Source organism: Sceloporus occidentalis, unplaced genomic scaffold (assembly GCF_023333645.1).
Source record: "Sceloporus occidentalis isolate IW3139 unplaced genomic scaffold, rSceOcc1.0.p SCAF_6, whole genome shotgun sequence".
NCBI classification, from domain to species: domain Eukaryota; kingdom Metazoa; phylum Chordata; class Lepidosauria; order Squamata; family Phrynosomatidae; genus Sceloporus; species Sceloporus occidentalis.
The window spans coordinates 67430601-67454401 of NW_028316986.1; the positions used below are offsets into that span (position 1 = coordinate 67430601).

At 39.0% G+C, this 23801-nt stretch overlaps 1 protein-coding gene across 4 annotated transcripts; it reads right to left on the reverse strand.

The window, feature by feature from the left end:
- Nucleotides 1-1222: 1222 nt before the first annotated feature.
- TSNAX (translin associated factor X) lies at nt 1223-23469 on the reverse strand. 4 transcript variants are annotated; one of them, XM_089529928.1, is made up of 6 exons: nt 23306-23469; nt 19884-20011; nt 19173-19287; nt 16682-16812; nt 8942-9066; nt 1223-3983 (listed from the first exon to the last, which is right to left on the reverse strand). In XM_089529928.1, the coding sequence occupies exons 2-6, from the start codon at nt 19894-19896 to the stop codon at nt 3606-3608; spliced, it is 762 nt and encodes a 253-aa protein (XP_089386054.1). In that variant the 5' UTR covers nt 19897-20011; nt 23306-23469; the 3' UTR covers nt 1223-3605. The 4 variants fall into 4 exon arrangements, with proteins under 4 accessions (XP_089386054.1, XP_089386052.1, XP_089386053.1 ...); XM_089529926.1 differs by having other exon boundaries at nt 19884-19991; nt 23306-23404; XM_089529927.1 differs by lacking the exon at nt 23306-23469 and adding an exon at nt 22701-22758 and having other exon boundaries at nt 19884-19991.
- Nucleotides 23470-23801: the final 332 nt, after the last annotated feature.

A 23801-nucleotide genomic window follows, 5' to 3' on the forward strand; every position in this document is an offset into this window, starting at 1 on the left:
ATTATTTAGACAGACAGAGCTGAATCAAACTGGACAAATGGATCTGAATTAAACAAAGAGATTCCACTTAACATTAGGAAGAACATACTCCATATAATGGCACATTTTTTAAAAAAAATGCTTAGAGCGCATGCCACATTTTATTCTTGAAATGTAAATTCACATGCAATTACCAGCATTTTAAGGAAGTGTCTTCTTAGTTGCCTACAGCAATCAGACAATTTGGCTTTTGCAAATTGACATGACAATCTTGATGGGAAAGAAATTGTCCAAACCACTACCAATGTTTTTCCTGTGCACCAAATATAACATCTAGGCTCCCATGCAGGCTCTTAGTAGTCCAGCACTTGAGACTTATCTGCAGCTGTTATTTCCCAAATTGTTTTTCTACAGCCATCAAAACCATTTTTCTGATCTCAAATGTTACTACAGAAAGTGATGAACCACCAGAAATATGCAATTAGTTCCTTCCCCTGTCCCTACTGACAATGGGACACTTCAATTTGTGAAAATAGAGCTGCACTGAGAAAATCACCTTCAAGTGCCAGTGTTGTCAGGAGAGCAAATGGATGATGGTCCAGGGAGAGATTCCTGGACCCAGCCATTTAGACTCGGTACTGCAATCTATGAATTTGGGGAAGAAATAGAAAATAAATGTACATGTTGCCTCTGCTATTTTTTCCAAAAGTAGCAAGATAATAATCTATGTGAGCGTTTAATTAATGTGATCATAAGTCACGTAGCTGAGCAATCTGAATTGCATAATGTCTTCCACACAGAGGCCTAACCACTAAACTCTGTCTTGACAATTGTTTTATCTCTTTAAAAATCATGCATGATTAAAACAAACATTATATCTTATAGCTATCAAATTCGACAAAAGAGAGTTTTCCCCTTAATACCACATTAAGCAGATGCCTTTTGGTAAATGGAAGACTACACTGGTGAACTTCTCAGTAACAAGCAAACTAGAGATAAGAAGCCATTGATATTCAGAACAGCTTAGAGGCTAGGACCTTGCAGCTCAAATTACTCAAAAGTTGATAGTGTTTTATTTGCTCTGTAATACATTAACTATGTCATAAAATGTCAAATAATTTCTTCGATTACAGTCTTGAAATGTATGAATGTACAAGAGGGTTATTCCTCTTGTCAGATTAAATGAATGGCAAATGACTAGCATTCTTTACAAGAAGGTTCTTTTAATTAGTTTATTGTATAAAACTGTAGAAACATAAACATTCACTACATTCAGTAAAGGGGAATGAATTCTTTTAAATTTTTTACTACATGAGAAAAGTTGTGATGATTACCAAATATAAACCATTACTCTGTTCATCATATCATACATTTGAAATTGGGTAACAAAGTATTTGCAGTACAGAAGAAGCATAGAAGGTGTGGAGAGGTCCCAGTATTTTTATGGGTAAGAAATTACATTAGTTATATCTAATACTTTGATACATCACTTCCTTTACAACACTTGGACAAGGAGGTGATGATAACTGCTAACTTCCCTTCCATCTATGGACCTCCCTCTACAATCCCAAGGATTTCCCAATACTTAGCAGGGGAGTTTGGGGAAAACACAGGGAGTTGTAGAAAGAGGAGGCAAAAGGCCTTATTTCATGAATGTAACTCCATTTCATGAATATTTTTTTCATAGACAGGAAGTTAGGATACAAGCCAATGTAAATAGTCAAGAAGGGAAATCAAAAACCTTTCTTAATTTGGAAAAAGAGATTCACTGAACACACTGAGCACATGTCTCACACTTGCAGGCAAGTTCCATTTCCTAAACAGATTTCTGAATCTTCTCTCTCGAATATGCTAACCTAAATTCTTTTTCAATTTACTTTAATCCAATCTTGCTGTAACATCTATAGGGTATACTTTTCCCCCTACGTTATGAAATTCTACTGATAAATAATATGAATCATCAAAATAAAAAATGATCCATCAAGGAGTATATGTGCGTAAAAATCATGGTCTAAAATACAGTTGCACCCCATTCCAATGCTATTTACTCTCTTAACTGGGGATCCCTTCTGTTATCTTTTATCATTATCTTATGCACAAACTCCATGACCCAATATGATTTATATGCCATACTATTTTCCAGTGGAATTTCATAAACTATGGAGAACCTATGATAAAAAAATTCACATACTATCACTCATCACAGATGAAGACTACTCTTAACTATGCTTTGCCTGCCTGTATTTCCTAAGCATGAACACTTGGCATAGGGAGATTTTTAATACACACATTGCTGGCTTTCCCAGTTGACAGGTGAGAGGTATGTACGGAAGCCTTGTTATCTCTAATTATTGATCAGAAATAACAATAGGATTCTCCTCCCCCAACCCACACTTCCCAATTTGGAAGAGCATCAGTGGACAGACAAAATTCCTAATGTTTTCTCTGATCAACATTAACCATAGAGATACCCTTTAGTTGTAGTATGTCCACTGCACATTTGCCCAAATGAAGGAAGGCACAAAGATGCAGTCAGTCCCTCAGTCAGGGAAGTTGAACTACACTTCCCTGGCTGAGTCAAGTCTGCATGAAGGGAACACAAGTTTCTAGACAAAATGTTTACCAGATGATGTCAGGGCAGAAATATACCCTCAAATGCCATTGAATCCTTAAAGAGGCCAGTGGGGAGGGTATATGGCTCACATTCCCAAATAAAACTTTACTTCTCAAATAATGCAGTGGCTTTTAGAAAGATATTTTTGCAACTGAAAGAATTGTGCTGCAACTGTTGAAAGTACAAACATACTAAATATTAACAGGCTTTCCAGTCTTGTACTTGCTTCAGGTTCTTGAATATAAACCAACTAAGCAACAGAGAGCCAGTACTGAGACAAAAATGTTCTAACAGGAGTGTTAAAGGCCTCAAAGAACAATGCACAAATTTAGCAGATTATCACACCACTCTTAAGACATTGCTATTCCACTTTAACTGCTCTGCCTCATTGCATTTTGGGGTTTGTAGTTCAATGAGGCCTAAGAGCTCTCTGGCTGAATATTCTCAATGCCTAGTTTTTTGTGGGTTTTTCGGGCTATGGGGCTATGTTTTAGAACATGGCCAATGGCCACATAGCCCGAAAAACCTGGAAAAAACTATGGATGCCGGCCATGAAAGTCTTCGACTTCACATTCCCAATGCCCCTTCCTAAACTACAAGTCCCAGAATGCAACAGGAGGCAGCCAGAGCAGTTAAAGTGAAATAGCAACATTTTAAGAGTGTAGTTTGTTAGCATTTATAAAGTATATTTTTCTCTTGACCCAATATGTCGTTTCAATTCCATGCAATTGAATATGTACACTCTAGCCACCGCAACCCATCACAGACATGGACTATTCAGGTAGTGAATGCCAAAAGAAACAAAGGTAAGAAAAAATATTGTAATGGTGAACAGACTATGCACTATAGGTACCCCAACAGGTTGAAACAGGGCACAGTACTAAATTGTAGCTGGCCCTACAACATCACATTTAAAAGAAACTTAAAGCCCTTCTAATAAGCAAATTCCACTTAAAGAAATGCCTCATTCTGATTCTACAGTCTGTTTGGGGTCATGAGATTTCCACGTGTTTTAGGAAAGCCCATCTTCTTGGTCAATTATTTCTGTTTTGGTGGAGAAAACATCAGCTAGCATATGCTTAGGTATTTCAGACCCCCTGACTTTCAGTGTGTAGCAAGCATTCTCCACTTTGGCTAGACTCTGTTTCAATGTATATAGTTTTTTAGAAACTTCATAAGGTCCAGTGTTGCCTATGTAAGAAAAGCCATCATAAATATGCCGCAGAAACTGGCTCAACTCAAATGGTGTGTCTATATCACCATTACCAACACTGTTGATGCACATCCGCATCAGTTCTCCAGTAAGATCAGCCACTCCCAGGAGGTAATCCACAGCAGTCACTTTCAGATTCCAAGTGTGGTCTTGCTTATTGTTACAATCAGAAGATGGCTATAAACAAAACACATTAAAATACATTAAAACACAGCAAAACTGGAACTTCTTAAAGATAGTTCAGATACAACACTTATACAAATATTTTAGAAAGAAAATTATCTTGGAGCCAAACTAATTCATGCATGACTAGGTTGACAAAAGTCTTCCAATATTTCTATGTAGGCAAACATTAATCACTGTTTATAAATAGTTATACATTTCTACCTTTTCTCCCTAGATGGTCTCCTAAGCCTTCAACAGGAAGGCCAGGAAAAAGCATAAATCTTTTGTCTGTCATGCAGACAGAGGCACAGGAATCCTAACAGGAAAAAAAATGTTGGCAACCCTATCACAGACTTTCTTCTTCTTCTTATTATTATTATTATTTATTGATTAAAATTAAAACTCGTAAAGTTATATCTGTATATTCACAAATACTATGTCATCTTGTGTCTTCCATATGTTTTATTTACATCTTGTTCTATGATGTCCAATTACAATTACAAATAACAGTAAAATACAGCAATGAAGTAAAATACTATAAAAGATAGCTGTCAATACAAAAAACCCATTATCCCCCCTCCAACCAACAACCTATAATTCACAGAAATAATAACAATAATAAAATAGAATCAAATTAATTAAAACAAACAATTAAACAGTAAGTCTCCTAGCCCCCAAGGGAACTACTTTTTAAAAAGCACTATAATATTGTATCCTAAACTTAAATGTTACTGCCAGGCCCGTTACAGACGGGCATAAAGTACGGACTGGGTCCGTACTAGGGTTAGAACTCTAATATGGACTGAGTCCATACAAAATGGCGGCACCCGTTCCACATGGGGGCCGCCATCTTGTCGTAGCGGACGCTTTGTGCCTGCACGTCGCGCAGCACATATGACACCGCTAGTGCGCCATTGGCGCCTCACAGCGTCATTTTGGCACTTCTTATTTGCAGCGGGGAAAAGCCGTGCGGTTTGGATGCTGGGGCTCCTCCGCACTGCAACCGGCAGCGGCACGAGACCGCCCGTTTTGGGCGGTCTGTAACGCGCCCCAGTGACCTTTCATTCAGGTTTATATTCACTCAATATAAGGTACCTGCTTTAAAAAGCAGTTGTCATTATCTGCTTCACTGTGTCTACACACCTCCTGAAGTAACTCTTGTTCTCTGGTGTTTGCTGGGCTGAAATAAATTGGTTTATCTGATTTTAAAAGTTCTATTTTTTCCACAGATTCTCAAGTGTGTACTCAGTACCATGACATAAACTGAAGCAGGTATAGTGACAGCTCAGGGGAAGCAACTTGCTACTTACAGAGGTAAATGCAATGGCAAGGGGTTTCAGCAAATGAAACTTGCCAGTGCTAGGAAACTTTCCAATTCAGAGCTCCACTGAAAATGGGATTTTAATATGGTCAACAGCATCACTGATGTTGACAGCTATCACAATTTTGTTATTTTTAAATGATGGGAATTTCATAACAATATGAATATACAATATGAATACATAACAAAATGTATATAAAACATGAATATGCGATATGAATACATAACAATATTTAGGCAAGTAGAGGGCACCTCCTGAAACCTCAACTCCACAAAAAATCCCCTTTGAAAGTTTGGGGAGGATGGATGAATATGAAGTACAAATAGGAAGGACAAAAAATCAAGTGTAGGTAATTTGCATGAGAGGAGCTTCTGCTCTACAAGTACTGTAGGGTCTCCCCAATTCAAATTCCCTCCTTCTCATGGAATGCCTTCTGCAAACCACCAGAAGAAATTATTCAGGGGCTGCAGTGAGGAGGTGGAAAGCCCCATTGTGTCCTATCCTATCTTTTGTATATAACCGTGTCTCTCTACTAAAAGCACTGCATCCTCATACACTACATCCCACTAATTTTCCTCCTTAAATTCTTTATGGAAGTATATATATTAAATCAATCAATCAACCAAATCTCTCTCTCTCTCAAAAGGTTCTGGTTTCCTTCTTCTGTTTTTTTTTCAACCTGAGACTTTATTGTACTGAACCATAAATATCTGAAGTATTTCTTCATAAGGTATCTGGGTACACAAAAGTAAATTATCTGATTCTTGTCTATGAGTCATCTGTAACAGTGAAATTGGTGTGCTGCTTGTTCTAGTAGGTGTCCCTTGCCAACAGCTCAAATTGGACAAACATTATGATGAATGCTCAGAGTTATGAAAACATCAGCAACTTAACACATCAAGGGTGGAGATGACACAGATTGCTTATCTTATACCTATGGCTGAAATGAAGCTACACAGAGAGAGACATCTTGCAATGACTTCCCCAGGTTTCAAACTCAGATTTTTTAAAAATGTAAATCCTTTAATCCAAAAACTATAATCCATTTATCTTAATCATAGGTAAAATATGTGAAGGACTTGCAAGATCAGCTGGAATTTCCTTTGCAAATATGGAACTTGAAAGATTTTTCATGTGTATCTCTTTCAAGGCACTTTGAGAAGATAAAAATAAATGAAAGGACTGATAAACTGTAAAGACCTTCCCATGACAGCAACTTGCTTGATCAGGCCAAAATCCCATCTAGTCCAGCTTCCTGCTTCCCACAGTGGCCAACCAAATTCTTCTGAGAAGCTTGACAATACATATGAAGCCAACCCTTCCCACACTGTATAACCCTCAGCAGCTAGTATTCCAAAAGCATGCTAGCCATAAAGCTATCTTGGGTTATCTCTACTGAGGCCTATCCTTGAAACTGATGCCCTTTTAAAGCCATCTATGCCTATGGCGATCCCATGAAAGCAAACAGTCTCAACTGTTTCAAGAACTGAAGAATTTTCTTTGGTCCAATCTCTACAATTAACTGTCCACATTCCAGTTTTCCATGTATGTAGGGTTATGTGAACATCATGCTTAACAGATTAAATTTTCACTCCATGTTGATTGTCTGTATACATTTTCTTAATTTGTATAATAGGCAAAGGCTTTATACAAAAATGAAGGATATCTCCTTAGTCTATTGAAAACCGTGTTTCGACTCAAACATTCGGTATCTTCCAGCTTTTGGTATTCCTGCAGGCAGTATCCATAATTTCCAAACTTATCTCCAACTTTATAAGAGCTACTAAATAGCTCTTATTTATTTTTATCAGATATAAGAATCATATGGCCCTCCAGATGTTGCTGGACTGCAAGTCTCAAGAGCCTTGGGAGCACAGCTGATGATGAAGAGCACTGGAAGGTGCAGTTCAACTGGAGGATCATATGCTTCCACCCATTAAAGAGAAGTACTGTAACATTTTAGATGCGCAATTCAAAATCACAAGCCAAAACCTGTATTTCTGCAGACTAATCATTGAATCATGGAACACTGGCTCATATGGTACACAGAGTGGTAAACTGGCGGATGTGTCGCATAAATATACTATTTATCTTTGCCCATTATTTAAAAAGCAAAATGAATGATTTTTCACATTTCTGTCTACTATTTTAGTAACAAACTAACATACACTTCACAAGAAACCAATGTGGTCACTTTCTAAAGCAATGGTACTTGATGGCTCAACTCTAAAAGTCACTTTTCTCCTAAATGTGCTCCTAAACTGCACCAGCCATTTTCTTTTTTAAATCACTAGCAAAGATGAAGAGTATATTTATGCAATACGCCCATAACTGGATAAGTACACATCCTCCAGTTTATATCAATAAATATAAACATTCTCTCCATATTCACACAACAACCATTTCTTCAGAACAGCAAATGCAGTTGTTTTACATTCCACTCAGAAGAAAAAAAAGATGATCAGGAAAGAAAGATGATCACTCCTTTTCTGTCTCTGTGGACAACATTTCTATTCAACCAGTCCAGCAAGCCCGCAGTCTTGGTTTTATCTTTGACTCTTCTCTGTCATGTATCCCCCAGATCCAGACCACAGCCAAGGCTTGTAGATTCTTTTTATACAATATTGCCAAAATCCGACCATATCTCTCTGCCTCTACTCCCAAGATCCTGGTCCATGCCCTAGTGATCTCACGACTCGATTACTGCAACATCCTCCTGGCTGGGCTTCTTCTCTCTCGCCTCCGTCCTTTAATTTCTGTCCAGCACTCAGCTGCACGCATTATCACATCCACCCACCACTCTGACCACATCTCTCCTGTGTTGGCATCCCTTCACTGACTCCCACTCCCTTTCCGCATTCAGTATAAGCTCCTGCTGTCAACATTTAAAGCCCTCCATGGGCTGGCCCCTCCTTACTTATCAGACATTATTTCCCCTCACCTTCCCACTAGGGCCCTCCGTTCTGTCAAGGTCTGCTGTCCCAGCCCAGGATTTCCTCTGCCCCATCTCGGATTCACCCCTTTTCACTTGCTGCCCCTCACTCCTGGAACCTTCTTCCCCCGCGAGCAAGAGCCATCACTTCTTTAACCAGCTTCAAAACGGAGCTGAAGACCATCCTGTTCAGAGAAGCGTTCCCAGGCATTGCATAATTCTCACTTGCTATTTGATGTTCTTTTGTTGTCTGTTTTATTCAATCATTTCCTGTATTGCTATGTATTTTATATGTATTATCTTACTAGACAGGCCCCTTCCCCACCACCACTCCCTTCTCCTTCAGTGTCGTGTCTTTTTAGATTGTAAGCCTGAGGGCAGGGAACAGTCCATTTAAAAAGATTGTATGTACAGCGCTGTGTAAATTTACAGTGTTTTATAAATAAAGGTTAATAATAATAATAATAATAATAATAATAATAATAATTTTGACAACATACAAACTATTCAACATGTCAAGAGAAAACAATTATGGTCACTCAGGAAGCAACAGGAAGTTAACAAAGAGAAGCTACAATGAGTTCTAGGAGTCTTCCATTTAACAAAAAGATGACACTGAATTTCCAAAACAAAACTCTCACAAGAGAATATACAATAGTGTTAAACACAATCATGATTAAATTATAGTTCACTAACATATTAAATATTTTTACTACCTTTGTTTCTTCCTCTTTATCTTCTTCTGTAAATACCAGCTGCCTATTGATCTCCTCTATGCTAACTAATGACCGGGTTTTGATAAAATACTGGAAAGAAACAGCTTCCACATATTCTTGAAGACCTGGTTGAATAGGGGGAAAAGTAAATCAAATAGTTTATCACTCTAGTTATTTACAGTAAAAGTCATAATGATTCATGTGATATGCAATGGCAGCTACAAAGAGCTATTCAATTCTGGAGCCAAAAATGGAAATATACAGATAAACAATTAATAAGCCAAATACTTCTGTGTTGAACTGCTGCTCCCATTATTCCACAGACTGGCTGTGAGCTACAGGGACTGGCGATGAACACAGTCACCAACCTGTTCCCACTGAACATGGACTTAGACAGCTTTCTGTCTGGTGCTTCAGTGGCTAGTTAAAACACAAACAGCCCAAAGTATTCTCAGCTGGCTGAAGGCAGTTTTGGTTGCATTTTTTCTGCTTATGTTTTTAGGATACTTTAATGATAGGAATTAGTATATTAAAACTGTTTTACAACCATGATTCACACATTTAAAGAAGTATTTTTGGCTCTTCCTGTCTAATAAAACAGAAATGTCCTAATAAACTAAAATCATCTTGGAGGTGAAGAAGGTATGATCTATGGGATTTTAAGACCATAGTGCATGAAGCCGGCGAAAGAAAAGCAACAATACTGGCAAAAGAGCAGAGATCTAATGCATCAAAAAACATAGATAAGCTACTGTCTTCCTTTGGGCTCTTGACTATATAAAAGATTCCAACCTGTAGTTCCCAGATGAAAAACTTTGGCTACTGTATAATAAGCAAGATTAGGATTATTTCCTTTCTTTTCACAGGCCAATGTTATATTTTCTTGGTATCATACAAGTAAGCATTCAAAACGTGAATGCTTACTCCCATTCAGATTGCTACCTCTATTCTCTGAACACATTTTTACCTTCAAAATGTGACTGGTTCATTGGCTAGATAGCATGTTAGTGCAATTTTAGAGGAAGGTGGAGAAAGTGAAGCCCATGTGTAGTCCCTAGACCCTACCTTTGTCACCCTGAACCATTTGCCAGTTCCCCAAACCCTACTAAAACTCCAAAAAAAATTTAAAATTCAGTGCAATTTTTCATTTAAAAAATCACATACAAAATCATACAGAAAGCCCCACAAACATGCAAACATACACAAAACACCCCCACAACCCCCCTTACTTCTAAACACCTCTGTTTTTATCACAGTATCTCTCAAAATGGTAACAGAAAGTAATATGACATCACTTTTGGTCACCATTTTGTGAGATTATGAAGAAAAACAGAGGTATTTTGGCATGCTGGAGTGGTTGCAATGCACAACAAGATCAGGAGGGAATTGGTCCCAGCCCCATGCAGTTGTCCACTCATTTTAGAATCATACTAACCATTCAAAATAGGAAGGATATTAACTGATTAAATAAAAATTGGTGTCCATATCCAAAATGCAACAATTCTGCTTCCACTAACAACCTCTGAAACTATGTTTTCCTCATTACAATCTAATATGCTTAACATGAAATACGTGCCTTCTAGAAGTCCTCCACAAAAAGCAGCTTGAAAATGACATTTAAAATGACCCAAGACCTTGACATAAGGTGTTTTTAATAAGCAGGTAAAAGGATGTTTAAATATATTTTATTGTGTCTTAATGGAAGGACATCCGCTACTTTCAGCAAATAATCCCCAAGGTGGAGAAAAAATCCATCCCATTTCACTATTTTATCCAACAATACCTTCCTCCTTCTCCTTTAAATCTTGGGTTGTCTCCAAGAAAAGAATTACTTAAGAATCATGCTGCCAGTAAAGGAATAGTTTATAAGGCTGCTTCTGAGTTCATTGTTTTCCCTGACTGAACACTGGGAAGCTCAATTAAAAATCCATAACTGCATTTGCTAGCACTTCCTCAGATATTTAGCTAGGCTAAAAAACAGTAGAGAGATGCTGACATTTTGCCTTAGAATACCCCAAGAGCCTTCAAGTCAAAGAGTTTCATAGATAGTATAACTGCCAATAAGTTGTTTATCACATTTCATATGACACTATTCTATGATTCTTCTCTATGGAGAAGATCTAATGGTGCATACCCATTAGATTCCACTGAATTCCACTCTTTGCCACAGAACTGGCAAAATGAACACCCCTCCCTTCCACAGCCATACCTCAGTCATCCTAAAAATCTGCTCCAAAGACCTAAAGAAGGTTTTTGGTGCTGTAGACAGATGGAGCAGAAAGGGAAAAAAACATTCAGATTCTGACACTGGCTACTCCATTTCGTCTTGGCCAACATTCATACTATAAAACATACAAAAATGTAGCATTCTTAACACATAAAACTATGTACTCATTTTAGACAAAGATGATGAGAAGATTTCAATAAAAAAAACCAAGAACATAAATTTTAAGTAACCTGTTATTAAAACTGGGAGGGTGTCCATTAGTCAACTCACATTAAGACATTTGCACAAGATGCCGGCCAGTTCATTCTTGAAAAGGTTCAGGAGTTAAGCATCCATAATCTTTTGGTGGAGTGTGTTTTGCTGTTGAACTTCTCTTAATATTTCACATTTTCCCTTCCATCCTTAATTAAATGTTCCTTTTTAACAAGTAAATGCAGCACAATGCCTATAGTGTTTCGATGTGGAAAACCTACCTACATAAGTTCAAACTACTGCTCAGCCACAATGCTTACTAAAGGCCTATACAGACCAGCACTTTGTGACGGCCTGTGGGCAGTTAAGCAGCATCATCCTCATGCTGGATGCCCTAACTCTGCCCCTAGGGCACAATTTTGACACGCGTCGGTCCACATAGCACGCGCCATCATGGTGCAACTCCGGTGCTGCATCTACATGATGCAGCACTGAAGGGGCATCATAAAGCCATGGCACCACGGCTATAGCGTCCCCTGGAGAGTGCAAAACGGAGCTGCTTTTTGCACGTTCCAGAGGGCAGATCAGGGCCGCGGCATGAGGTTGCCGCGGCCCTGATCCAGCCAGTTAGGGAGTGGCTCCAGACTGCCCCTTTGGGGCTGTATGTATAGCCCATAAGTGACCTTAGGCAAATCATTTGCTCTCAGCCTAATACAGTCACAAGACTATTGTCACCTCAACACTGCTGTGAGCTTTTGGGGGAAATGACATGCTATTCATGTAACAATTCATGTGTCTCCTGGCCCCTAGCTATGATAAAAAAAGATTCTTCCCTTCTTGATCAAAAGGTTAAAGGACTTGATGTTTCCTCCAAAACTAATTTTTGCTTCGTTTGAATAAAAATATAACACTAAAAGAGCAGGAATGTGATATTAGAACAGTTTCTTTATGAAACTGATCCATTTAAACAATCTAATACAATAGGCCTGCATTTAAGTTACTCAATCTTAAGAAGTTCAATAAGATGAAATAAATGTTACATATTAGTGTGCCACTAAGTCAACAGGCAACTATAAGGAGCATACTTTATGTTCCACCCCCGTGACATGGTCCATAAAAATAAACTCCTAAACTACAGAGAAACTTTGCATCCTTCTGCTAGCAGGCAAAGACTATTTTATTTGGGCAGAGATTCATCAATTAAACTGAGTTGCTTTTAAACTTCTATTATTGTTTGCTTATGTACAATACTCTACTCTGTGCAGTCCCAGTTCTTTTGTTGTTGATTTTCATTAACAAATGTTAAACATGTTTCTAAAACAGATAAAAGTCATTGAACATTTAAATTTTAAAAATTATTTATTAAATTAACTTTTAATTTATTAAAGTTATTTAATTTCTCCTTAAGTTATATTAAATATCCTTTAAAATAATGTTCAAGTAAGCAGTCTTACAGGAGGCTAAATCCAACATTCTGCTATTGTAACATTCTTAACTTCCTCCCCACCACACCACACTACACCACCCTCACAGTCCTGGATAGCACACTGATGTAGGGGGGAGTCTGAGCCCTGCAAAGCTAATTTTGGTGGTTCCGACAGAAACTATAGTGTGATGGGAGAGCCCCTTGCCCAACATTTTGTAGCTGCTTGGAGTCCAAATAGGCTGTAGTAGCAACGTGTTCCACCATCCAGCTACCCAAGAAAACTGAAGCATAAGGGGATGAAGCCAAAATGGTCAGAATCCCAAGTAATTTGGGAGAAACAAACTAGAATTGATCAAGGAATGGTCCTGTTCCCCTCTAATATAATGAAGAAAAAATGCACAACTATCTCGGAGGGGGAAAAACTACTAGATGGTAGAATATTATGTAAAATATTTTATGCAGAAAGCTTAAATAGTGATGGAATTACTTTTTTCAGGAGTCTTATCAGGAAACTGCATTTCTCCTTTTGGTGTCTTATCTCTGCTGCTATCTCTGCTCTCCAAAAGAGCAAATAGATGAACTTATTTAATTTTTCAGCTACATCCTGTTCCTGTGTTATTCAGCTTAGTTTTGACCGACAATCCAATGCCCCCCCTCCACCTTCCCTTTTATGGTCTTATGAAGATATGTTATTTCCCTATGAGTCTTTTTTCTGTCACCTTACTAGTTTATTTCTGGCTAGTATTGCTGAATACTACATACCCAAGTTTGATGTAGTTATTTTGAAATTTTTATAGAAATCAGTATAAACTAGACGGCTACAAGCCAAAGATTGTTCGCTTTCCACCTTCTATGCTTTCATAATACAATCTCTCTTCTGCTTTACTTTCCCCCTTTCAGAATCCTAGACTGAGCCATTCTCTCTTCCACACATTTTTTCTAGAGATTTGCTCTAGAGTTCCCTTTTCGAATCTACTCCGCTCTTGGCTAAGGTCAGAACACCCCAACCAGTCATTGCAGTCCTTCTCATTTTCCAGCTTCTCAGTAACAAGAAGGCAAAAATTGTGGTTCATGCCTTGATCACTTCATGTCTAGAGAGAACATCCTTTGCATGTGATACATGGGTCATAACCTGCAGCTCAAAGTTTTTGGGCTCCCTACATGACCCCTTTTCTTCACCACTTTATTTGGCATACACAGCTTCTGTACTTTTAACAGATATAGGAAATGCAATGTTATTATTTTATTATTATTAATGTTCAACAGTATAGCTTTCCCAGAAATGGGTATGCCACCACGCCCGGATTTATTGCAAGCTGCATCTGCCCCCCGCCCCCAGCCACCAAGCTGAAAGCAGCTGGTTGAGTAATTTCCATTGCTTTCTCAATGAAGTGTGAATTCAAAGATATAGCCATGTTAGTCTGCAGAATCAGTATGTAGACAGAGAGATCTTGTAGCACCTTTGAGACAAACTGAAAGAAAGATGTTCGCAGCAGGAAATTTCGTATGTACTTAAGTCTATTTCCTCATATTCATCTGGATCTTTGTTCTTTCAATAAGTGATCAGAACTTACACAGGGATGCCCTCTCCTGCTTGCGTTACCAATGGAGGAAAGTGGGTGGAAAACGTTAGAGCGGAAAGCACATCCTGTGGATGCCTGACAAGCCAGACCACAGAAGGCTGGATTAGGTCTAGGGCCAGAGGTTCCATTCCTCTGTTCAAGGAAATACATCTCCTATATACACCATAAATTAAGAAACAGATTTCTATGTTACAAGTGTTTCAACTTCAAAAGTAGTAACAAAGAACAGTATTCTAAACAATGTATAGGAGTAGTACTGTGTTCTTGTTTTTTAATAGTTATTTCAGTATCTCTTTGTTTAGTTATTTAATCATCCCCTGGGACAATCTGTACTGTTAAGCAACAAGTAGAAAACACGCATCATTTTTGTTATTGTTCAGTTATTAGTACTATGCTCAGCATTTGAGCTCAAACAAGTATCCTTTAGGGAAATGTTCAGCATGCCATTAGCGCTATTCTTAATGAGGGAAAGCATGAAATTTCTTTAGTGCTCTGCCAGGATTGTCTTATCTTTAAGTCAAAAGAACAACGGCTTGGAGTTACCCCAAAAAAAGCATTTCACAACTACAAATGGCAAACAAAATTCCCAAGAACCATACTTGTAGCACTTCTATTTATAGCTATACACTTATTACACTAAACACATGTACATTCCCAACAGGTTTGTTTGTTTTTAAATAATGGAGCAACTACTGTAACTCCATAAAAGAAAAATCCTTTTCCGTGGAAGCCTGATTTGGTTCCCTTTGAACTCTTTTTAAAGAGGTATGGAGGGGAAAGGGAGACACCAATATTTCATGGCTGGCCAGTATACAGTATTTTTAGGAAGTCTGAAATTACTACTACTATTTCTGAGACATAAATCTAGGTGTTTTTTTTAACTCAATAGACAAATTGTGCTTGGCTTGAGAGTATCTATGAATTTATGTTTTTACTACACTGGCTGCAATGATTAAGGAAATGAACATGATACTTTTGAGACAAACATCATACACTTAATAATATGAAAAGTGAGTGCTTCAATTCTTGTAATGCACAGTGCTCTCACTGTATACTATTATCCGACATAAGCAAATAATGACATTTAGTGATTTTATGAAACAGATTCTGTGGGATTAACCCTTAGATGTCAGTAACTGCTCTGATATCATCTGTTTATTTAACATCAGTCACATTTATCTCCCTTCCTTCTGAATTTCCTTTTCATAACATATCGAGTTTTATTCAGTTTGTGTACAGCGACTGGTGTGGTGACAGAATTATCATGATGCTATAAGTCTCCTACAGTATCTCGCTGAAGAGCTCTTCTGGCTACAAATAAACTTTTAAGTCCCAAGTTTTCTTATTAAGAGATTTCTTATTACATAACTGTGATAAAGTCTTGAAGTTAAAATCTCTCACACCTGAACTGACTTGAAAACTACAAAGGAAATAACCTCCAAGGTTGAAATGTATTAGCTTGTCACATTTGCTTGGATCATTTTGTCAGCTTCTGAGATGCTGACATGGGGCTTGGAAATAGTCAAATAACCATATGATTTTCATTCTTTGAAGATGCCAGCCAGATGCAGGTGGCAGGAATAAATTCTTCTAGAACATGGCCACCTAGCACAAAAAACTCACAAAAAACTAACCATATGACAATTTTTAATCGTCCCAGCTGATGAAAACCTGTTGAGAGAAATTAGTCATGCTTGTGGTAGAAAAAGTGAGTGTGAAGTTTTGAGTAGTATATGTAATCATTATAGTGACACCATCCAGCTCTACCTTTCTATTTTCACCAACAAAGTTGCAACAATCTCAACACTTTATTGCACCTGACCAGGATATTGATAGAAAATTTGTCAAGTTTAGGCAATCTACAAATATAAGAATACAACCCCTCACCAGAAATCTCAATAATGGATGTGCAATATATGTGTGCACACATTCAGAGTTTTTTACTCATTTGATTTTCACAAATCCCCAAACTTGAACAGGTGAGTGTTGCTGAGTTATCTGGAAGGTTCACATAAATCTTGTATACATGGAAGTTCCTCTTTTGAGGCAAGTCCATGTTGGCAATCACCAATACAAAGAATGTGTTTTAAACACCAGTTTCAAACTAAACAGAAAATGTTCTAACTGAAGCTTCTAAAATCTTAGTTTTGTACAATAAAGTTACTCACTTAAACACTGTAAAAGAGAAAATAATATCAAAGACTGGTGTCCAAATGATGTCTACATAACAATCATTTTAAGAAATAAGATCATATTAAATATCTGAACTGCATCTGATTGAGATTTTGCTTGCTTTTTTTTTTAATACAAACCTGGAGAGATGGCTCTGTGGTACTGATACATATCTTCTCCCATCAATTCTTGTGCTACTTGCTTTATCTTCTGTCTCACAGTATCTAATTTGGTCTCAGATTCCATTAGTATTTCTTCTCCATTGGGAGCACTGTGATCACAGAATACAAGCAAAATTATAGTTTGAACATCAAAGCAGCAAAGTTAGTAAAGAATTTATGAATGAACTATTCTGTGTTCATTTATTTTTTAAAAATAAAAACTGACAGCATCAATCTTTAAAATTCATTCTTCTAAGCTATTTGAACCTAAAAGCACCTCTACATATAGAACCAACTCTTCCTAAAGAAGTAGACAACTTAGAGAACATGTTGTGGGACAATACAAATTACCTATCCCTTTGCACTTTTCACTTACCACTTAATATTTGCTATTAGAGCCCTTTAAGTGTTAAAAATGTTCCCAAATGAAGTTTATGCATATGAATTTGAAAAGAAGAATACAATACAGGGGATTCCAAGCAGTTCAAAACAGCTGGTAAGTAAATAACAGTAAAATATACTCCACAAAATCAGCTGTGTTGTTTTACAGGAGAGGATTTAATAGCTCTATTATTAAAATATAAGGAGGGAAATATGGAGACAATATAGAAAAATCTCACAGATATTCACACAAGCTTTTATTTGTCTAGATTTCTCAACACTATCATCTGGGCAGCTACAACACCAGCTGCAACTTCTAGGGCATCAATGTAACTACTGATTATAGAATAATCACCACATTGTCTAACAGTGCTTGCAAGCTAGACTGGAGTGCACTACTCTTAACTTTGTCAGCAACTACAGCTGCTCTTCCTCCTTACAGCAGCACTGCTGACAGAAAACATGATGGCAGCAAATAAGGAAAGCATTTTATGCGAAGACTAGTATTTTGACAATATGCAATTAACCAGTTTTCCAACATGTATGAACTTGTGCATTTTTCCTTAAAAGGTCATAAACTTTCCAAAGATGGGCACAATATAATGCTTCTCACTTCGTCATATCACAGCTAACTGTGGCTGAAACAGGCAGGAAGCAAGAATCACAAAAAACAGCTGATCACATCCCCATGCAGTGCTATCTGTCAGCACGACTGGAGCAAAGTCTTTTGAGGGCCAGAGCAGACAGGCAGGAAAGATTATCCTGGCTCCTTTTTGCTCCAGCCCAGATTTGAGCTGCATTGGAGGCATGCATCATTTGAACACACACCTCTAAACTGGCTGGAAGCCACATCTTTTGGCCCATCTGTTCTGGGCCTGAGAGACTTTTCTTTTACCTTGGTATTTTTCCTTTATAAGGAATTTCTGAACAGTGCAGGCTCGTGGCCTACTATCCCATTTCCCAAGTGCTTCAAGATTTATGATAGGGACAATTCTGTCATCTAAATGAATTTTCCTGTGAACTATCTTATAATGCGTGTTCCTAAAATTAGTAGTCTAATAAAAAGCAAAAGTGTACTTCCTGAATCATTGGGAGGTCAATTTGCAATCTGAGGCATGCTAAAGCAGCTCCATGCTGGCTGTGATACCAAGCCAGACTTCTCCTCCTTCCCATCTTTGCACAGGTTCTGGGAAGGGCAGAAATGCCAGCCAATAGAATCAAAGCTATCGGCTAGCAGGCAGGACCTAAGGAAAACTACTGAAGTTACACTCAGGTCTGGTACTTGGGTATTTAATTACCATAGTACTTCAGGAGTTTCACTGCACCCACTCCTACATATTTCTTGTATGTATATATCCTGCTTGTATGCAATTCTAACCTTTTTTCTAAGGTGCTTTGGCATGGCGTCCAGACTGCATTAGGGAGAAGATGTATCTGAAAACTTGGTAGATCCAATGAATACTGGAGAGGGTCCTCTTCTGGGACTGTAGGAGTGCAGCTATGGTAATGCCCTAGTGGGAAAGCATTCACTTCTCCACACATCCAAGTGACAGGGAAGACTACGAAGTGGTATCTGGCCATTTGGAATCCCATAGGTGTCACTACTGGCATCGCCAATAGGTTCTGGGCACAGTCTCATCAATGGTTTAGGTGAGTTGGGTAATTCCTGAACCTAGACCCATGAAAGTGCCAACCTATTATGCAACTGTAATCAATAAAGCTGCGACCTTATTTTCTCCACTAATGCATCCTGGTGATTTGTATTCATCAGTGAAGCAAGAATTGCACAATGAAGTCAGCTTATGCAAAGTTGTTTGCTGGTTTAAATATAGCAAGTAAATGTCATATTCTATATGATAAAATGCAAAAACAAAACATACACCTATAGTTAGGCAATACAAAATGGAGTTCCAGTAACTTTTAATAGTTGTATAACAGTGGAAAATTTGGTTTCATCCCTACCCAACAAGGGATGCCTTCTCTACACAAAACTCCTTATTTTATGCCAAGAATGAAAATAAAAGGTAACACTACCTTCCAATGCATATGGCTGCCCTGTGAGAAAGTAGGAAAATCAGTGATCACCCACCTAGTAATCCTATGCAGTAAGAATATGGTCCTTTTGCTTTCAATAGTTATGTCACGACTAAGTTTCACAAGCCTCTCATATTTATCGTGTCTTGTGTCAAGCTCCACCTGAAATGCTAAAAGAAAGTAATAAGCACAAATGTTCAATAATACACAAAAGAATACCACAGAGAACTTTCATTAAGTTAGATCCCAACAAACCAACAAGTCAGGCAATATTTTGAAGTGGAACAATATTTAAAATACTTGGAATTTTACTTCAGAAATACTTTAAAATACTTGGGATAAATACAAAACTATTTTTCACACAGGTGTTCCAAAGCAAACTTGATTTGTTCTGTGCTGAGTCCTAATTCTTGTGTTTAACAGAGCAATCTAAGTTGCCATCTTTGATTGATCTGACTCATCACTCTCAGAAACTTAAGTAAACAATGACAGGGCCAAATGCATACCAATGTTTCCTTCCTTCGTGTAGTTATTCAGTTATAAAATTGACACCTCCCTCACCCCCATGCGAATCTAGCAATAAAGGGAGACAGTCTGAAGTTAAGTTTACAAGCACACAGTACATTTTACAGTTTCCACAAGTGCTGAAATATCCACAGACCATTTCCATTACAGCCCATGCAACTCCATACATGAGAAGAACTGGAGAAATTTCAGCAAGTTACCATATAAGAATCAACCCTCAGGCCTCTCAATAGGTACTTACATTTGAAGGCCATGATCACAGCTGAGGAAGAATTAAGCTTATCTTTTTCTTCTCTACGATGACCATGAGGAAAATTGTCATGCTTCCTTTTTCTAAAACCACCTGTTCCTATAAAGTTGAAAGGAATCCTGTGAGAATTAAATATTTATTTATTATTTATTTATTATTTACGGTATTTATACCCCACCCTAAAGGCTCTCAGAGCAGCTTACAATTATTATAATTTTTAATTAGACGGTTCCCTGCCCTCAGGCTTACAATCTAAAAAGACATGACACAAAAAGAGAAGGGAATGGTGGTGGAGAAGGGGATCAGGTCCAGCAGTTCTTCTCTCCCTCTGAGGCCTGGACCAAGGCAGAGGCACTGGAGGGAGGGCTCTGGCCCAATGGCGTTGGGCCTGCCCTTTCACTCCCTCCCAAGCTGGAAGGTGACAAGAAGGGAGGGCTCTTCTTCTTCACATCCTTCTGAAAGAACTAGAAGTCCAGAAATGTTGACACTTCTAACCTAAAGGTAAGATTTTGGTATTATGCTGCACTTCTGAGACACTTTCAGCAACTCCATAACCTACTGTAAGAGTCTGGTGCAGTAAGGAAATGGCGTCCTGCCAGATGCTTGTGGACCATATCTTCCACTATCCCTGTCCACTGACCATGCTAAATGGATCTGGTTAGAATCAAGTCCAAAGATATCTGGGTTCTCCACTCTGACCACATGTGAAGGGCCATGTGTTACCTTTCTTCACTCTCCTCTATAGCTCAAAGCAGAAGATGATAGGGCTCATTTTGCCAACTGAAGACAGGTTAGGTCTGAGAAACATTATTGCTCATCTCCAGCTTCAAGAGAAAGGAAATGTCATCCAACTACAAAACATGTCCACCAGTGAGAAACAAGCACATTTGTGAACCACTCTCAAAAGTAATGGTCTTTATTATTTCAAGTGTTTCACTATTATACTTATGGCTAAATACTGCATTATCATTTTAGAAAGGAAAAAAAGCTCCCCTCAGTTCCTTTTTTAAATTTTCTGTTTGCATTAAATGTTGAATTCAGGCCACTAGTCTGAAAAAGGTGGATCTAGTGGTGTTCTTAGTAAATTATCATCATAAACAATTGGTCTGAGTACCCAACAAGCCAGTTTACACAGCTATAGAGAGGTCAACACTAAATAGATATAAAGTTTTGTTCTAGTTATCTATTTAGTTTAGAATAAATGGAGGAATGTTTCACCTGAATATTATTATTTTTAATAATTTCTTATTCTTAACAGTAACATCAAATGTCTGTCACTCAGAAGTTCCATTAATTTATGGTGTCACTTATATAAAATGGCAAAATTGTGGTTTGCTTTTTGGAATGTTTTTTGTGTGAGAGTATTTTCAAGCGGTGGATTATTGAATCCATGGCAGAATCTGGGGATATGGAGGGTCAACTGTACTCTGTAATCCCCAGTGCCAGTAGTGTAGTATTATTTTCCTTCCATATTAAAAAAAACCCACAGAAACTTACTGTGAAGGCAGCCATGCTGCTGTTTTTATTTTCAACAAGCAAACACATGGATCAGTATTGTAACAGTACGTTAGAGACTGAACAACTACCCAACACAAATAAACATTCTAAAGCAACAGAGCAATGCAGAAGATTACAGAAAGCTTTGCTGTTCCTAAACTAGTAAAAGTATGTAGCCCAAAGCTGAGGCGCTAAGCACAATGTGATAGATGACAGTAAAGTTTATGTAGGATCATGTTTACATTTACAAAAGAGCAAGAGCCTGGAAAGAACTAATATCACTGCTTATCACAGTGTCCAATAAAAGTCAACAATACTAACAATGCTCAAAATACAATTACAAATTACAAAAATGCAGTAACAAAGGTGAACTGTCTGGGGAGAAAAACTGTCTTCTGTTCAAGGGTACAAATGTAACAAATCTAGTGCTGTGAAAATGGGGTAATTCTGCAACAGAGGTATGCCACAGATGGATGAACCACACCACAAACAAATTAGTAAGAAACACACACAAGAAAATGTATCATGAAGGCTCTAAACCATATTAATACTTTTGAGTCCTAATTTTTGGGGAAAGACAGAACAAAAATAATAGTAACAGTGGTGGGATACAGACCGCCCAAAAAGGGTGGTCTATCCATGGCTTGTTTTGCTGCGCAAGGGAGCTGCAGCGGACAAACCACACATGGCTCCCTCGCGCAGCAAAAAGAACCCTTAAAAAGCGGGTTCTTCTTGCAGTGCATTTGTGACGCCGCAGTGCGCCAATGGTGCACTTGCGGCGTCACAATGACGCCGGGACACGCAGATGCTTTACTATCACCAGAAGTCAAAAACAACTTGAAGGTCCACAACAACAACAGAGTTTTATACGAGGGTTCATCCACACCAGCAGTTCCCGAACTCTGGTCCTCCAAGGGTTTGGGACTTCAACTCCCAGAAGCCCCAGCCAGGTTGGCCAACTGTCAGGAACTCTGGGAGCTGAAGTCCCAAAAACATGTGGAGGTCGAAATTTTGAGAAGCACTGACGCAGACTGTACAGCAGTAGCAAGGCTGTAGAAACATTATCGTTTGACACCCATTTTAAGTGCTGTAGCAGCTCCATCCTCTGGAACAATAGGATTTGTAGTTTCACAAGGGATTTCTCTTTCTCTGCCAAAGAGTGCTGGCTCCTCACCAAACTACAAATCCCATCATTCTGTAGGAGGGAGCCGTGGCTCAAGCTACCTTACTTCCACAGCGTAATTCAAAGACATAGCCATGGTAGTCTATGGACTCAGTACACAGAGATCTTGTAGCACCTTTGCAACTCACTGAAAGACATTGGCACAACTACATGCTGCAAGCGTTCGAAGTCACACTGGCTTCTTCCACAGCGTATTAGTGCCGTTGCTGTTGTGAGCCTTCGATGAAGTCCCAAACCCTTGGAGGACCAAAGTTTGGGAACTGCTGGTCTAGATGGACCCTCATACTAAACTTTGTTGTTGTTGTTGTGTGCCTTCAAGTTGTTTCCGACTTCTGGCGACCCCAAAGCAAAGCTGTCATGGGGTTTTCTTGGCAAGGTCTGTTCAGAAGGGGTTTGCCATGGCCTTCCCCGAGGCTGAGAGAGTGCGACTTGCCCCAGGACACCTGGGCGGCATCCACACTGGAGCAATAACCCGGTTTGGCAGCGCTTTAACACTATCTGGCTCTTTGCTATGGGATTCTGGGAGTTGGAGTTTGTTGTGGGGCCCAGAGCGGAGCAGAGCTCCCAGAATCCCATAGCAAAGAGCCAGACAAAGAGTTAAAGCGCTGCCAAACCGGGTTATTGCTCCAGTGTGGATGCAGCCTCAGTGGGTTTCATGGCAGAGCTGGGAGTGGAACCCACCCCTCCCTCCGAGTCCTCCCCTCCCCCGCTCCGTTCAGGTAAGGGCCGCCACCTTCTTTGCCGCTCATGGCGCCCTTCAGGCTCACAGTCCGGGAGAAGGAAGAGGAGGCTCCGCCCCTCGCCGCCCCTGCGACCACCGCGCGCCGCAGAAACACCGCACCGCCTCCGTCGCCTCGGCTCCAAACTGGACACCACACTTGTGTCAGGACCGTCCCTCCTTTCTCTCTCTCTCTCTCTCCCCCCCTTATTTAGGTGTCCTTCGCAAATGCCTGAAAGAAGAGTGAAATTTTGAGACGCTGTCCTTCGCCGTGACACACGAGGCAGTCCCTTGCGTTGTCAGCTGCTATTCAGGGTTTTTTCCCCTCGATGGAAAGAGAGGAGGAAAAAAAGAAAAGCAAAACTCCACCGAAACAGGCATCAAAGTAGTAAGCTATAACCTAGGAGTTTTATCGCACGTCTCTAAGAGGCCCCTCCTCAGAAGAGGGCATTGTGGGAAATGGAGTTTTTAAGGGCGTTGGGGAAGCTGAGAAAGACTGGACTTCCAGGCA

Excerpts from the sequence above, each read along its gene's own strand:
- TSNAX (XM_089529926.1), bottom strand. Across the intron at positions 16,813-19,172 it reads TTACTGCATAGGATTACTAG|TGCTCCCAATGGAGAAGAAA; the intron begins GTGGGTGATCAC and ends CTGTGATCACAG. Across the intron at positions 9,067-16,681 it reads CCACAGAGCCATCTCTCCAG|GTCTTCAAGAATATGTGGAA; the intron begins GTTTGTATTAAA and ends CTATTCAACCAG.